General features: G+C 47.0%; 6 protein-coding genes across 6 annotated transcripts; all 6 read right to left on the bottom strand.

Moving 5' to 3' along the window:
* Positions 1-80: 80 nt before the first annotated feature.
* On the bottom strand, positions 81-1,686 carry FOMMEDRAFT_84091 (Clavaminate synthase-like protein; the record flags this gene model as incomplete). The annotated part of the gene is made up of 8 exons (XM_007265806.1): positions 81-467; positions 547-740; positions 842-952; positions 1,018-1,119; positions 1,174-1,195; positions 1,257-1,278; positions 1,340-1,505; positions 1,572-1,686. 8 exons carry the CDS (start codon positions 1,684-1,686, stop codon positions 81-83), a joined length of 1,119 nt encoding a protein of 372 aa, XP_007265868.1.
* Positions 1,687-1,984: 298 nt separating this feature from the next.
* FOMMEDRAFT_167489 (uncharacterized protein) lies at positions 1,985-3,498 on the bottom strand (the record flags this gene model as incomplete). Its single annotated transcript, XM_007265805.1, has 1 exon — positions 1,985-3,498. The coding sequence occupies one exon, from the start codon at positions 3,496-3,498 to the stop codon at positions 2,077-2,079; it is 1,422 nt and encodes a 473-aa protein (XP_007265867.1). The 3' UTR covers positions 1,985-2,076.
* An 829-nt stretch (positions 3,499-4,327) lies between these two features.
* Positions 4,328-8,357, bottom strand: FOMMEDRAFT_106856 (RIC1-domain-containing protein). Its single transcript, XM_007265804.1, has 17 exons — positions 8,121-8,357; positions 7,950-8,057; positions 7,696-7,886; positions 7,453-7,643; positions 7,250-7,404; positions 6,980-7,179; positions 6,689-6,925; positions 6,606-6,642; positions 6,505-6,559; positions 6,394-6,458; positions 6,224-6,340; positions 5,938-6,171; positions 5,610-5,874; positions 5,240-5,557; positions 5,092-5,186; positions 4,715-5,041; positions 4,328-4,660 (listed from the first exon to the last, which is right to left on the bottom strand). The coding sequence occupies exons 1-17, from the start codon at positions 8,271-8,273 to the stop codon at positions 4,385-4,387; spliced, it is 3,024 nt and encodes a 1,007-aa protein (XP_007265866.1). The 5' UTR covers positions 8,274-8,357; the 3' UTR covers positions 4,328-4,384.
* A 132-nt stretch (positions 8,358-8,489) lies between these two features.
* Positions 8,490-9,602, bottom strand: FOMMEDRAFT_121907 (MSF1-domain-containing protein). Its single transcript, XM_007265803.1, has 4 exons — positions 9,485-9,602; positions 9,098-9,415; positions 8,929-9,037; positions 8,490-8,879 (listed from the first exon to the last, which is right to left on the bottom strand). The coding sequence occupies exons 1-4, from the start codon at positions 9,514-9,516 to the stop codon at positions 8,793-8,795; spliced, it is 546 nt and encodes a 181-aa protein (XP_007265865.1). The 5' UTR covers positions 9,517-9,602; the 3' UTR covers positions 8,490-8,792.
* Positions 9,603-9,696: 94 nt separating this feature from the next.
* FOMMEDRAFT_121904 (uncharacterized protein) lies at positions 9,697-11,286 on the bottom strand. Its single transcript, XM_007265802.1, has 6 exons — positions 11,056-11,286; positions 10,868-10,980; positions 10,780-10,806; positions 10,599-10,723; positions 10,447-10,531; positions 9,697-10,387 (listed from the first exon to the last, which is right to left on the bottom strand). The coding sequence occupies exons 1-6, from the start codon at positions 11,280-11,282 to the stop codon at positions 9,765-9,767; spliced, it is 1,200 nt and encodes a 399-aa protein (XP_007265864.1). The 5' UTR covers positions 11,283-11,286; the 3' UTR covers positions 9,697-9,764.
* A 381-nt stretch (positions 11,287-11,667) lies between these two features.
* Positions 11,668-14,053, bottom strand: FOMMEDRAFT_121899 (developmentally regulated GTP-binding protein). Its single transcript, XM_007265801.1, has 20 exons — positions 13,970-14,053; positions 13,898-13,913; positions 13,827-13,841; positions 13,755-13,768; positions 13,636-13,699; positions 13,488-13,585; positions 13,361-13,429; positions 13,220-13,301; positions 13,143-13,172; positions 12,931-13,088; positions 12,760-12,823; positions 12,672-12,709; positions 12,570-12,603; positions 12,494-12,520; positions 12,374-12,442; positions 12,293-12,320; positions 12,214-12,236; positions 12,055-12,155; positions 11,861-11,999; positions 11,668-11,779 (listed from the first exon to the last, which is right to left on the bottom strand). The coding sequence occupies exons 1-20, from the start codon at positions 13,985-13,987 to the stop codon at positions 11,766-11,768; spliced, it is 1,101 nt and encodes a 366-aa protein (XP_007265863.1). The 5' UTR covers positions 13,988-14,053; the 3' UTR covers positions 11,668-11,765.
* Between the last annotated feature and the right edge of the window lie 491 nt (positions 14,054-14,544).

The raw sequence follows: 14,544 nt of genomic DNA, 5'->3' as shown, positions 1-14,544 counted from the left end.
TGTTCGCTTCGCTTCGCAACGTAGATATATATACCATACATGAACGACCATTCATCACCTAACAAAGATATCGGAAAGAACTAATAAGCTGCAGCAGAGACGCCGGTCTCCTTATCCTTATAATGTTCATTGAATATCCTCTTACTGAACTGGCCGAACGTTTCGTCTGGTCCGACCAGCTGGTGCGTCTCGGGCTGCATAAACAGAGCGAACGTCTCACGCGAAACTTGTCGTTTTGCATCTTCTTCACCTTTACACGAGCCAACGCGAACGCAATGAGGCGTGGCGCGGAGCTTCCCGCCAGTAGCGAGTTCTAGTGCTTCACCAGTCTGGAAGGCGAGACAGTCGGTGGGGATGGACACCTTCGTGAGTGTTCCGCCACGCGAGCGGATATAGAGCCCAGAGTGTGGAGAGGGAGAAGGTACGAGCTTCGCGGGTTGGTCTGGTTCTTGGGAGAGGTACATTGCCTACAAGACAAAAACAATAACTTGATAAGCAAGACAAGGGAAAAGATAGGATGAATGAAATGTTAGGACTTCACGCAACTGAACATAGACCTGTAAGAAGTGAGTGGTCCAGATGAAAACCACACCAGCTGTCGATAGGTTCGTCCTCCTTAGGTTTCGTCGTATCCTGCGATTCTGGTTCTGGTGGGAAGTAGTGGAGCAGGCGAGCCTTCGTCGTTTGCTTCGAGATAAGCTCAGGTAAAGAGAGCGAACGATCCGAAAGGTGCTTGGAGGCTATTATTATTATTATTATTATTGTTATTGATTTATTTTAAACCGAACGTAAATAAAAATTCTGAGTGCAATGAGAAAAAATAGCTTTGGAAAGAGCATACCGAAGGGTTGACACGCAGCTGCTAGTTCGCTGCCAAGTTTGTAGATAAACTTTCCGAGATCCTTGAACGCTTCCTCGAAACCTTCCACACCAGGTTCGTCTGGAGCTGGCCCTGCGAATAGTTGTTCATTTCAAGCTCATGCGATGTCTGCACGAAGAGTGAAGAAGGTTACACACAGATGTTTTCCCCGTAGTATTCCGGATAGGCATCCCTCTGTTCGGCACTCATGTTTGGACTGTCAACCAGTGGATTTGCATAATATGAGCCTTTCAATGTGTCTTATTTGCTGATGAGTACCATCAAGAATAAATTATCTTCAATCTGGCATATACCTGGCTTGCCGTTCATAATTTCCTGAGAGCTTTCAGTTAGGCAAAGGGACTGCGTACAAGACCAAGGTGTAAACATACGTTACCTTTCCATGCGACCAGCCAAAGCTAGTCAGGATCAGCCAATAAGAAGAGCAGGTCATGAACAGGTAGATAGAAATACACACACCTATACCGGCTCTTCGGGTCCACATACCTCTCCTTCGAGCTCTCCGGTAATCGTGCAAATCGATTCACCAACATCAATAATCGTTCCCGCTTAGCAGCATAATCTGACGGCAGGTCTTTGACGACAATGATTCCCAGTGCATTTGGATCCGACCCAAATGCTGTTTCTAATTCACCCAAAACAATAATCAGGATATATCTTGATTGCTAACTATAATATCGTAGTTGCGCACCAATTGATGCCTGTAATGCCAACGGTGAAGATTGGAGAGTCGGGTACGAAATTGTTACGGCGCCCTCTGGGGAATAAGTAACAGGCTGCAAGCGGCTTCGTGTCAGAGTAGCCATCGTGCGCGTTAGAAAGGTTCTTGCCAATAAACTGGCCATATTGCTTTCTTAGCTTCTTGCCGACTTGACCAAATTCGCGACGTGTAAAGTTGCGGAACGAGTCGCGTCTGGATAAATGCTCAACAAATAATCACGGGCCTTTCACGGGTCGGGCGCGAGACCTTTGCACATTCATTTTGGTACGTTGCAAAGTAAACACGGCATGCTCATTACATTTTTACCTGCATGCCCTACACTAACTACAGTACGTCATATGTAAATATTAAGAGTTTTTTGACAGTAGCTTGTAAAAGAAAGAGAAATAACACCAAACGACGGCTAGTCTGTCGAAGTACAGAAAGTGCGAAAGTCCAAGACGTTAGACAAACATGGCAAGAATTGGGAGTAGTTTTAGTCAACGGCATCCCTAGGCGTCACTATAATCGTCTCAACCGCTGTTGTCTCCCTGAAATATTCCTCGATAGCGTCACAGTGTTCTTGGAGAACGAGGTCGCAGTCAAACACGAAAACTTCCCTCAACCTCGTTGTATCGGCATTACGCAGAACTTGAACCAGACAGTCACCAGTAACGTCATCCGCAGAAACAATGCCAAAAATGCGCAATCTTGAGAGAACACTGGTTTCAGACAAGGCACTACGGCGACCGATTCTTGCAATAAACTCGTCGTCCACAACACAGTTCTCGAGCCAGAGGCTTTCAAGCGATTCGCATAGATCTAGGCAGTCAGCAAGGTGAGTTACGTTCGAAGTAGCGTCGAAATGTTCCAGCGCAAACGTCTTTATTGGAGGACGACTACGCTCAAAGAAGTCGTAGAGATTATTCCAGGCGGCACTGGCAGGGACGTCGCCAGATACTTCCATTTCGGTGATTGACGGTGCATATAAGTTGTCAAACAATTCACCAGGGTCAGTCGTGTATCCCCAGGCCAGTTTGAATGTCAACAGTTTCAGAGCGGTTACTCGTTCAGCTGGAGGAGCGTCTCCGTGGTTCAAGTACGCCGAGACATATCGTAACTGTGGAAATTCAGCGAGAATGATAAGCAGCTCTGTCGTAGAGAGGCAGGTTACGCCGTTAGTATCCAGAAGCTCCAGCCTGGTAAGTGAATCGGTGAGCGGCTCGTGATACCCGAATCCGAATTCGTCAACGGCACGCCGGATACCACGAACAAACAAAGGAATGGAAGGAAGCTCCTCCTTACGAGGTGTATCATCCACGCCATAGTACCAGAGATACTTTTCCTCGATAATTGGCATCGCACCAGAGCTCCCTGCTTTCACATGCGTTTCAAAGTAGGCCTTGTCCGACCCGAATTCAATCCCCTTCCTAAGCAGCACAGCGGTTTTGGTTATCACCCGAAATAGATTTACGGAGTCCACCGGGTAAATGATGAACGGACCGTCCCTATCTTGAAAGGTGACATCGATAATGAGAGGTCGCTGTTTACATCGAGGAACCCATAGTTTAGTAAGCTCGAGAGCGGAAGTTATGTCAGCCCGCCGAGCGACAACTTGAAGGTGAGTCCATAGCCTCGGTGTCGATATTGCAACTTCCCGCCAAAGTCTCGAGACATGAGATAGCCGTAAGGGTGCTAATGTTGTTATTTCGAAGGTGGCATCTGCGTCTGCGGCGTTTTCGACGTCGCAGGCCTGTGCAAAGATTTCGCTGATGATTTCTCGGGGGAGCACGCTCGAGAGTAAGTCCAGGTTCCAAGTAACTTGAGGAAGGAAACCTGCGTCCACTCCTCCTGTGTCGGCGTCCGACGGACTAGCGGGTGTGTTTGGCGGCACGTCGAGCGCCATTGGGGAGGACATTGGGAGGAGGGTAGGGTGGATGATGGAAAGCCACCGCATAGATATACGAGGGCACCGTTGCGTTTGTGCGGCCTTCAACTGAGCTATATGATGTCCTCGGTGGCATATTGCCGCCGTGGAACAACAAAGGAAGAGCCCTGCGTGCGACCAAGTTTGCAGAATAAGTCGAGCGGACAACTGCAGAGTAACGTCCCAAATGAGAAAGCCCGCAACAAGAGTCCTGATTGGGCTACGAGAGCAAAGCTGGCAGGAGTGGTAGCCGAGGATAGCGAGGTGGCTCAGCAGCAAACATCGCTGAACAAAGTTGAGGCAGAAGTCGAGATACTGAGAGAGGCATCCGCAAGGCTTTCATGAAAACCCACACTTTGAAAGCTGAACGGCGCAGTGGATCAACGAAACAAACGTGCTAGTGCTAAGCATGTTGAAAGAAAGAAAGAGCCTAACACTAGCACACTTTGCACAACTCACCACTGCTTAAAATGGAAATTGTAGGCTAAGGCATGGAGAATCATATGTAGTATAGTTTTTGTCCAAACACGCTCGAAGACGACATAACCTAGGAGTGGAAAAGAAATAACTTAAATGCCTGAACCTCTTCTAGGAGTTGGATATCCCTTTCCTTCAAATAATTCTAGAGGGCTAAATTAGCAACAATGCTCGCTGACTCCTCATTCCAGCAGGCACTTTGTTTTGATGGCAGGAAATTCCGACACGCTTACTCCGATTCGCCAGTAATTAAGCAATGTATAGTCCGAATAGATATAAAAAAAGTACCCATTTCGTAATAGTTGAAGGGCAGAAAGGGAATTGCTACAGAAATTATGATATGCGGCGTATATTACAGGCTTGCTTTGGGTTTGCTGTGGGAATGGAATCAGAAAGAGTTCTAAGAGCTTGAACTTGCGTCATGGTCCGTCTCCTGGCTTTCAGAACTAGATACAGATAAGATACCCGTCTGGTCGAGGGCTTCCCGCAAAGCGGACCCACTGTCATCGATGGAGTGAAGGAACCGAAGCAATTCTCGACACAACTGCCAATCCCCGTCGTCCTGTGCTCTATGCAAGAGAACGATCGCGCCTTTGTAGTCTTCCAGTTGTTCTAGGTTGTGCAGTACGAGTAAATATGATGCAGCGGTCTTGAGTTTGTTTAGGGAGAGGCATTTCTGAGAATAGCTGATCAGATCACGACCGAATGCTACATATTTGAAAGAGCTCACGTCGAACAGCACTTTAGGACTACCAACAATTCCAAAAAGGTACTTCCACCTGGCCATCTCAGTTTTACGGGCACAACCGACGACGACATCCAGAGCGGCGTCGAAATGATCCAAGAATTCAACTGCCTTTGGTAGGACTGCAGATGCAACAGTAGTGTCCGATGGGTTGTCGAGGTCAGCTTCAGATTCAACGACAGTATGGAGGAGAATTTCAAGAGAGTGGGCAAAGTACACCAGGTTTTCGTAATGCTTTGCAAAAGAAACGGCTTGTCCTACTTCGCCAGACTGAAGATGCGCATGCAAGATATGATGGAGGAAGAGATGTGACTGCAACCGAATGTCAGTAGATCTACATTATGGATGTAAATTTTGCTTACGCTAGTTGTATGCCTGAACAAAACGAACGGAAGTGTAGGGCGCGCAGCAATTTCATGCTCTGCGCCAATCAGTATGCCCTTGTCCATTAGACAGGCTAGTATAATAATGAGAAGTCCAACTAGATGAAGAGAAGAGTGGACACCTTACACAATGGATAGAACTCTAGAGGTATATTGACACTTTCTTCAATAGAGTCAGGCGGGGTAGCGGATCCGGATGGTGTCTCCAGGTTCAGGGCGTTAAGCCATATTCGAATGCCTCGACCATCGTATCCCCATAACGAGTTTTCGAGTGTTCCAATACCACTAAGGTGTATCCAACAAAATTCTATGCGATCCGCAAGGATTTGCATATCGTACTTTACCTCCTGTTGCCCAGCCTTTTGAGGACGCAGAAGCACCAGTTTCCCACCAACCATCATGAGTACAGTCGCAACAGCAAGGTCCTCCATCGGATCTCCGAGCTCTACACTTCTTTGTTAATTACGGATGAACATAAATTCCTAGATTTGACTTACGCTTTTGCGCATTTGGAATCATCCAACTTAGGCCTCTGACAGCATTTGGTGCAGCAATGACTCCGTCAAACGTAATACTGCCACAAAAGTGAAGTTGTATAGTCTCCGCCGTCGGAACAATAAGATAATGGCTCAGCGCATTATCAGCAGTGTAAACGAGCAGGGAGTTATCGACGAGCGACATTGTAACAACAGGTGATGTCAGAATTTCCCTATGAAGGACGTTTTGGTTACTAAGGTCTAGGTCTCGGGAATATAGTCTAAGCTAGCAATAGAAATTCACATTTTGTATTATTTTCAACCTCGTGTCATGCAAATTAAAACCCACCTGATATGCTTTTGATAATTCAACCGCCGCGATTAAAACATGGTGGAACCAGAGGACCCCACCCCTGACTGCAAACGCTTGCTCCTGCACACTGTCACCGAATAGTTTCCATCGGCCAGACGTAGTGCTGAAGTGGATCAGCCCCCGTCGACCTGCGACGGCAATGAGACGACCATCCATGCTTATCGCTGAATAACGTATAGGCCAATTCGACGCAAGATATTCCAGAGGGATCTAATCTCTGAAGTTACTACTGAAGAAGCGTCTCGGATGAAGGAAAATATACCTTGATGTGCTGCCAAACGTCCGACTCTGGATTGATAACACTCATGTCAGGCTGATCAGCGCCACGATAAACGAGCACTCGATCGTCCAATTGTAGGAATGCGTAACGTGTGTTATCCTACAGTAATCATTTAAACCGACTTCAAGTGCTGATTGTCATGAAATACGCACGGGTGTTTGCTGTTCGGTCACGGCACTTTTTGCGAAAGGAATAACAAAAAGCTGTCCATCTGGATCTGCGAACCTGTCAGTAATTTGGACAATATGACGTTAGACACCTACTATTTAGGCTGGGCTGGGACACTACGAATAACTCAAAGTTCCCTTGTCCCCAGAACTAGTTGGATGAGTGAGAGCATAAAAGGGAAAGGAAGGCTTCTCACAAGATCCAGTACTCCGAACATGAAAATATCTCGGAATCTACTTACAATCAGTTTGGTGCTTCAGCAGTCAACTAAAAAACTACCTTTCATTGTCTACGTCCTCCTCGACACCAAACCCCCATGCCAGACATCTGCCGCCTATACTCCACACCGCCCAACCATTCTTCCAGCCAACAGCAAGAGCATAACCATCCGAGCTCCATTCCATAGCACAGACAGATCCTGACTTTGTACGCCCAAGTAAAGTTGGTAATGACAGGATTTGTGCCTTAGGCATTTCTCCCTCAAATGAAGGAAAACTGGCGAGTTCCACAGTACCGCTATCATAGAGAAAATCAGTGAAAAAATGATTTGCGTACCAAATGTCATCTTACCTCTGTGTTCCGGTGGCCACTACTGAGAATTTCGAGTTCGTTGCCACACAAACTGCCCGTCGAGAATCAATATAGTCAAATTCGCCGTCAGTACTATCATCCGCAGGAGCTTTTTGTTTCTGGACCCATCGTGGAGGTTCCACGTCGTGAATGCAAACACCTTGCCATTGTAATATTGAGCCTTCTGAGCTCTGGCTATCCTGGAACAACAGTTAGATATGATGGACTCGAGCGAACGATGCAGACACTTTTTCGATGGTGGACATTTACCCGGTTCTGCTGTTCCTCCGTCACAGGCTCCTGGGGGCTATTGCTTTCTCGGCTGAGTTCTTTCTCGACCAGCTGAACAAAATATGCACGTCCGTCAGATGTGATCCACGTCTCTACCTTCGCGGCTCGCGAGTATGACATCTGAACAACGGTCACTACGTTGGTTGTTAATTGTCATCCTTTCAAACAGACGAACAAATTACCATTAGCATTCATTAACCAAGGCAACTCATAGTCATTTAGAATCCACGTGTCGTGCCCCGTCAGTGTCCGCCTTGCTTCTGCATCATTATTGCCGTCGTTGAAATCGTCATCTATCGTTGGCCAAGGTATGCGTTGTACGGAGGGAGGGTCCTTGGTAGAGAACATAATGCAATTCCTCCGAGGAGAGACACTAAATACAAGTTAAGAACAAATGGAAAAACAGTTATTTAAGATTCTTATACCTCAAGAGATCGCCGTCCACACGAATAACACCTTCGAAGCTAAGAGAGACCGAAAACATCGGGAGAGCCTCTCCAGGACCGGGCTGAAAGTGTCGTTGAGCGTTCGAAGGCAGGGGAGGAGTCTGATACGGTTCCATTGCTGGTCGGCCATCGTAGTGTAAATGAACGAGAACTAAATACGATTTGCTGGTCTACACCGCGATTAGAGTGAAGACATCAGAATTCATAGAAATCAGATGGATTAACAAACGCACTTGTATCAGTATTCTCGATCCATCCGGGGCCCATTTAGCGGAAACATTTTCTCCATGCTCAAGCAATGAAGTGGTCGTTCTCGACAAAAAAGCAAGGACCACGGAGGGCTATGTATTGTCACAGAGTTCCGTCAAACTCCAGTTTCGTTCGGTTCTAGCATGTTGACATACCCTAGCTCGCCAAACAGCAATCCCGTTCTTCGTAAGCGTACAAAAGAGAGCCTTGTTGAGGCTGGGAGACAATGCGATCACGGGTTCCGGAGCGAGGTTAGGCAACGACGGCATAGTCGAGAGCTGCCGAGCAGCGGATGTCGGGAAGTACATCTTTACCAACCAAAGCTCAACAAGAAGAAATACAAAGTCGTCCGGACGCGCAGTGGCGCTCTGGAAGAGATATCGGTGTGTAGGCGACCTTACGGACAACGTGGCATTTGAGCAAGTTTATGTGCGACCATTGCGCGGAACCGTGGAATCTTAAGGTTTGTCTGGTTGATGACCGCGCGTCTAAAGTACTTGTGTGAACACACACATTCTCCGGGAGCCGAACGAACCGTGCGAGTGCATATATAAATGAAATGCTAAACTACTAATACAACTGGTAGTGGGATTCTTGCAAGTACTCAACTACTAAAGAGAATTAACGAAACGACGAGACGGGCCATACAACGATATCAAAGCGAGGGAAGCACAATGAGCGAGGAGTGGGGAGAATCGTCCAAGGTAGTAAGTAATTATCACCTCCGACCCATGGGCCAAGTCGTCAGTGCCTGGAACGTGGGTATTTGACATGTTTCTATATTGAAGTATCGTAGGTATTAGACCAGGACGTGTCAGTCGTCCCAGCTACCGAGCGGAAGCAGCCTGTAAGGTGCCTTTCTGAAGTCGAGACTCGCGAAGGAGTTGCAATACGGAAGCGACACCTTCTCGAGACTACAGGATAATGAGAAAGAATACACGATCGTCTTTAACATGTGCATACCCTTTGAATGTTGGCTTTAAACTTTGCCAATCCGTGATTTTCAATACGTTTCGTCAAACCCCACCCGAAACGTGACACAATTCGGGCTTGAGTCGTTTGGACTGTTCCACTGTATAAGACGTCGCGTGAGTTCGTGTCCTTGCAGATCGGGAAGAGCATAGGTACGCACCCGTTCTCAGCTTCGCGTAATTCGACAAATTCCTGCACCTCCATGACTTTGACATGGTCTAGGTTTTTCGTCTGACAGCGTACCACCTTCCCAAAAGGATCCACCTCACTCTCCTCAATTACCCAGCTTTCGGCCCTCGAGACGATGTTTTTCGGCGCCCATTTAGGAACGGCACCGCGCTTCAGAATAAGCCTACGCGTGGATAGGGTGCCTTGAGGGGTAAAAGTGCGAGAGACAACATCGCAGGAAACGACATGTGACGCATAAGGATTTGGATATCGAAGAAGGAATGCCAATGAGACTATCGACCAAGAATCACTTCAGAGCAGAAAAATCAAATCAGACGAATATCCGACACAAGTAACAAAGCCAATGCTTAGTACTTACTCGTACAAAAATGACTGAGTAAAAAGTCGCATCGCAGAACAAATTGTCCAGCAATTTCTCGTCTTTCACGCTGAACAGAGCAGGGTTTGTGAGAGGAGGAGTGATGAAAGGGGAGGACTGGCTCAAGACATGAACGAGAAGCTCCAAGAGTTGCTCATGTGTCTATCCGACACCAATAAATTAGATTACGTAATGAAGACACAACTATATTTGGTAGCTGAACGAGACATGTAAAGTTACTAATTCTAGCAGTACTAGTGCTATTAATACGGGCAAAAAGCTAACTGGAGTCATCCTCCCGCACAGTACCATCTGGAGAAATGAAAAGACGTAACCCATCGAATGCTGGCCGAACCCACTGCTTGTCCCCTCCCTCTATCATTGCAATGGCGTTACGGACATCTTCCGTCATGTTCGACAAGTCTCCAAGTCCTTCGACGGATTGAAGAACCTCAGTATATTCCTCATGCGTCATATCATGCGTAAACCCAACTAGATAGCTGCGCTTCGCTTTGAACCTACGTACGGCGTCCACCGATTGCTTCAAACCGAAGTGCGACGTGTGTGACTTGATGCGCAGGCAGTCCAAGACAAGCACGGGGATCCGCGTTGATTCATCTGAATTACCAGACCCCAAAAGAAATTGGTATACGTCTTCGGGAATGAGAGAGACGTCCGATATATAGACAACAGCATCCTGAATCTTGAAGCCCATGCATAAATACGGCTCGGGTCTTGGGGGTTCGATTCCGCGCAGTTCGTCCGGATGAATCCGGCTGGGGGGTGCAAAGCTTGGAAATGGTGAATTACGGCCCGAAACAGGTGTGGGAGGAGACGTGTAGCTCGGAGTCGGAAGACTCGCGGAGGGTGGCGGACATTGACTGAACACCCTCCCATGGTGAACTAAATTCCCAATGTGAGAACGATTCACAAGCACGATGTACCGCCGCGGAAACACAAACCGCAAAATGGAGTGACTCGAATTCCCGTGTCCAAAATCTCGAAAGGTTGCCTGTCTTCTATGATATGCCATTTGAACTCAGGGACCTGCAAGTTGGGTTTGAATTCAGTTCGGTTCGAGACAATTGATTTGAACTCGACTGAGACTACTCACATCTCCACCACCGGAAGCGAACTCCTTTGAAACCAGATACGGAAATGCTCTCCCCACTTCATTATATGTTGCTTGAGACGCATAAATGTCGATGTAGGGTTGAATATTGCCATGCAAGGTCCAACCTAATGTATTCCCACTTTAATTAATGCAGAGGTTCGACTTACGGCACAAAACATACCGCGTAAATCGTCCAACCCGTTCATGGCTGGCCACATGAATTCATTCTTCAGCATGAGAAAAGGCACCGTAGAAGCCGTTATACTCACCATCGGCATGAGCATGTGTGATTAGCACCGCGTCTATTCTTCTCAGTTGATACTTCGGAAATAATTCCAGAGCTGAAGCCAGGAATGTCTTGCCCACATCTATCACCACAGTTCTGTACATTCATTCGGACAATTGAACATTAATATTAGAACTGAGTGTGGCCTCGGACTTAGGCTGAAGCACTTACACTAGATTGCCATTCATGCCTTTCACCCTGAAAACCGCACTCGTGTTACGACGTGCATTCTTCCTCCCCGCTGGTGTCAGTGTCGACAAGCAAGCCTCGCACTTAGGATCACTTGGCCCTGCCGTCAGACATCTGACATGTGGTAGGCTGCTTGAAGTGCCTGTGCCAAGGAAGACGAACTCGAGGGCGTCTGTTGCGAGTGGCACATCAGTGTTTTGTATGACCATAGAAGGTAACTCTCGTGAGTCGTGAGGTGGAGAGGAAAGATCGACGAGGCGCGCTGAGATTGATACTCCAAGGAGTAGGATGAGATACCCTCTATTTAAATATCATGAAAAGCATGTCTATGGAAGCGTGCTGGGGACAAATAAGGTCCGCACGAGGCGTGCCCTGCCTCGCTAAGGTGTGGAATCTGTGGATTGCATAATAGTTGCAGACGGACCCTTTACTTCTACCAATGCACAAAACCATGTATAAGCCGGTCGCACAGACTCACAGAAGTCGAACATCTTTCTTCACGTATTGTAGCCAGCAAGTGTGGAGCAGAGCAGAGTTCGAAGATAAATTTTCCGCTTCCTTGGTTGTACCTTCCAGGCTAGATGAGAATCTCGGCTTAACCTTGATACATTAAGACATATTCATTTCCTTCCTTCAAAGCAACTAATTCTCCAAAACAAGTCGTCCTAATCATGGACGGGAAATCTATTCTTTTACTTCGTGAAGACTGGATGCAGAAGAAGACCCGAGCAGAGGTCAGCAATTTTTGGAACGCATGACGATCGAATAAAAATGGGCAAAAACTCACTTGATACAACATCATCGTCCGCAACGGCATGATTGAGTCCGACCTTCTGGGCGTGTGGTGCAAATTTGCTGGATTTCCCCCAGACTAGTGCATACCGGAAGTTTGAAGCCAGAGAACGGTGTATTCCCTGGCATACATCCTTCAAAAATAATTGTAAGTCAGAGAAGAGGACTACCAGAAGAGAAGAACACTACTTCGATCGTCGCTCCTTTCCGAAGGCAGATTGGATCCGTCAGGTCAGGATGTTGTCCACGCTTCTTCGTATAAACCTTTACAAGGTCGAGGTATTCCCACACTGGATAAGACATTGGGCATCAGTCTGTAATACTGACTGGTAGTCTCAACAACCTTACTTTTTTCTAGGAGGTAATCCAGACTGGATCGATAACCGTAATTTAATTCACATAATCTTAAAAGCTTCATCGAGCTTACTTTAGATCCATTTCACAACTGATAACAGCTACAGAAGGCGGATCAGTCTATGTGCCGTAAACTATAAATTTAGTAAGTCACCTGTGTGATCCTCTCTTGCTAACTTATCGACCTGCTCCAGGCTTATGGAGTCGACCTTGTTATAGACGTCTGGGACTAGTTGAGAATGTGTAGGTTTCGATCATATTAAAGGCAACCCACACAAACAGGGTATATATTTGCGAGTGCCTTTCGTTACAGTTAGGTAACGACTCGTGGAACAAGCGAGGCAATTTACCAATGAGGACGTCGATGAACTCGTCAGTTGATACCTGATAGGCCTGATTAGCACCTGGAGGAAAGGGAAAGCGAGCCCTGGAGGGTGAATGAGTAGACGCACATCTTCTCGAATCATAACATCGCTGTTGTGCATCTTGTCTGGAAGGGGCAGTTCTTAGAAGGTCTAGAGACTCATAGATGCAGCTCACATCCTGCTAGAATTGTCCTTATCGTCTTCTCATCGGTTCTCGTCATCTTGACTGTTGTATTAATCTTGGCGTTGGTGCCTGTCAGAATCAGTTTGGGTAGGACTGGACACTGAAGACGCACAGTTATCTATTTGCCGGGATCAGTGCAGGATAAAAAGAATATGCCAATGTGCTTACTCCTCCAGTGGTCTTCCGCTTTACAACAATGTCAGGTCTGCGTTTGTTAAGTCGAATTCCAACAGCATCTAGCTCGATCTCGAGCAATCTCCGCTGCTCTACAGATTTAGTAGCATCCAACATCATAATAATCAAGTCGGCCGTCTTTGCGACTATTAGGGAAGATATGAAGGATGCATTTTGCGGTCTAAGTAAGAAAAACGAACCTGCTACCACTTGGCGACCTCGACCACGACCTGGATGAAATGGAGTCACTGTCATTTGGTGGATTGAAGATGCATACCTTGACTTGCTCCCTCAACAATACCTGGCAAATCCAGGAGTTGTATGCGTGCACCTGAGTACTCTATAACGCCCGGAATTGCCTATCCACCAAGCATATACTCAATGTGTTTGCCTGTTGGATAATCTAGGGAAAACAAACAGTTAAAGTAGTGAACTCGTACGCCGCTGCTTCCGACTCGGTGTGCGTCATCTTACTCAGGAAAGTGGACTACACATATCGTAAGATGCCGATGCAAGGATCGAAGCAGAATAATGAATCGACGAACCTTTCCGACGGACGGAAATCCAATCAAGGCCACTCGAGCATCACCAGATTTCTGCACTTCGAAGCCAGTACCAGCGCCACCCGACTTGGAAGTCGGCTCTATATTTTTTTTAGTCTTGTTAAATGTCACATCACACGTTTTACTATACCTAGTAATTCAGCACGATATCGGGCAAGCTTTGCTTTTAGAAGACCCAGATGATATTCCGTGGCCTGATAAAGTATATTCATAAGAGACAGCAAGTATGATGAGGCAAGTCCTGCTCCCCTTATTCTTTTGGGCTAGTAATGTAGACTAGTGAGCAAAGTGCTGGAATATAAATGCAAATGAATCTCTTACTCCTCGCCATCTCCTCTAAGTGGATGTATAAACATTTAATAAGTGCAAACAAAGACAACGAGACGGCACACCCTCAATTGCTTTTATCTACGAAGACGTAAGTATTGTATTACCATGCTCAATAGCATAACTTGAAACCAGACCTTTTCCAAAACACCCATCTTTTGGAATGCGACAGAAAGGCAGATACAAATTCTACTGAGATAGTTATATGATGGAGAAATGTGGAAGTTGAGAGCAAGTCACGAGCGTGCAAGTCCACTCCAGTCGCGTCGCACCTGCACTGGTACTTACTACTCGCAGGTCGACTGCACGACCTCCCTCAATCCTGTCGTCCAATGCGCCGCCATATACCCACACTCTATTCACACCCAGAGCGAGACCTGAACGACGGCGATGATAATGACGGCGACGGCCAATGGTCGACGTCCTCAGGGCATCGGCAGCTTTCTTACGGCACACCTGGCATGTCGTCGATGAAGTCACGCTCAAAGCAGAGGTCGCCGACATCGTTTGCGTCATCCCCTGGAAGCACTATTGTTTCTCCCTCAATGCCACCACCACCTTCGTCCGCCAAGTACTCGGACATCTACTCTCAGTTTGTCCAGCGTTACCGCTCTCGTCCAAATACTTTCGACGACCCTAGAGATGACCCAGAAAGCTCCGTCTTCCATCGCGGAGCGGGTCCACTCTTTGAAGATGACAGTGATGAAGAACC

The sequence above is a fragment of the Fomitiporia mediterranea genome (assembly GCF_000271605.1).
Source record: "Fomitiporia mediterranea MF3/22 unplaced genomic scaffold FOMMEscaffold_5, whole genome shotgun sequence".
NCBI lineage: Eukaryota > Fungi > Basidiomycota > Agaricomycetes > Hymenochaetales > Hymenochaetaceae > Fomitiporia > Fomitiporia mediterranea.
The sequence above is the reverse complement of the archived record's forward strand: the minus strand, read 5'-3'. Positions and strand labels throughout refer to the sequence as shown.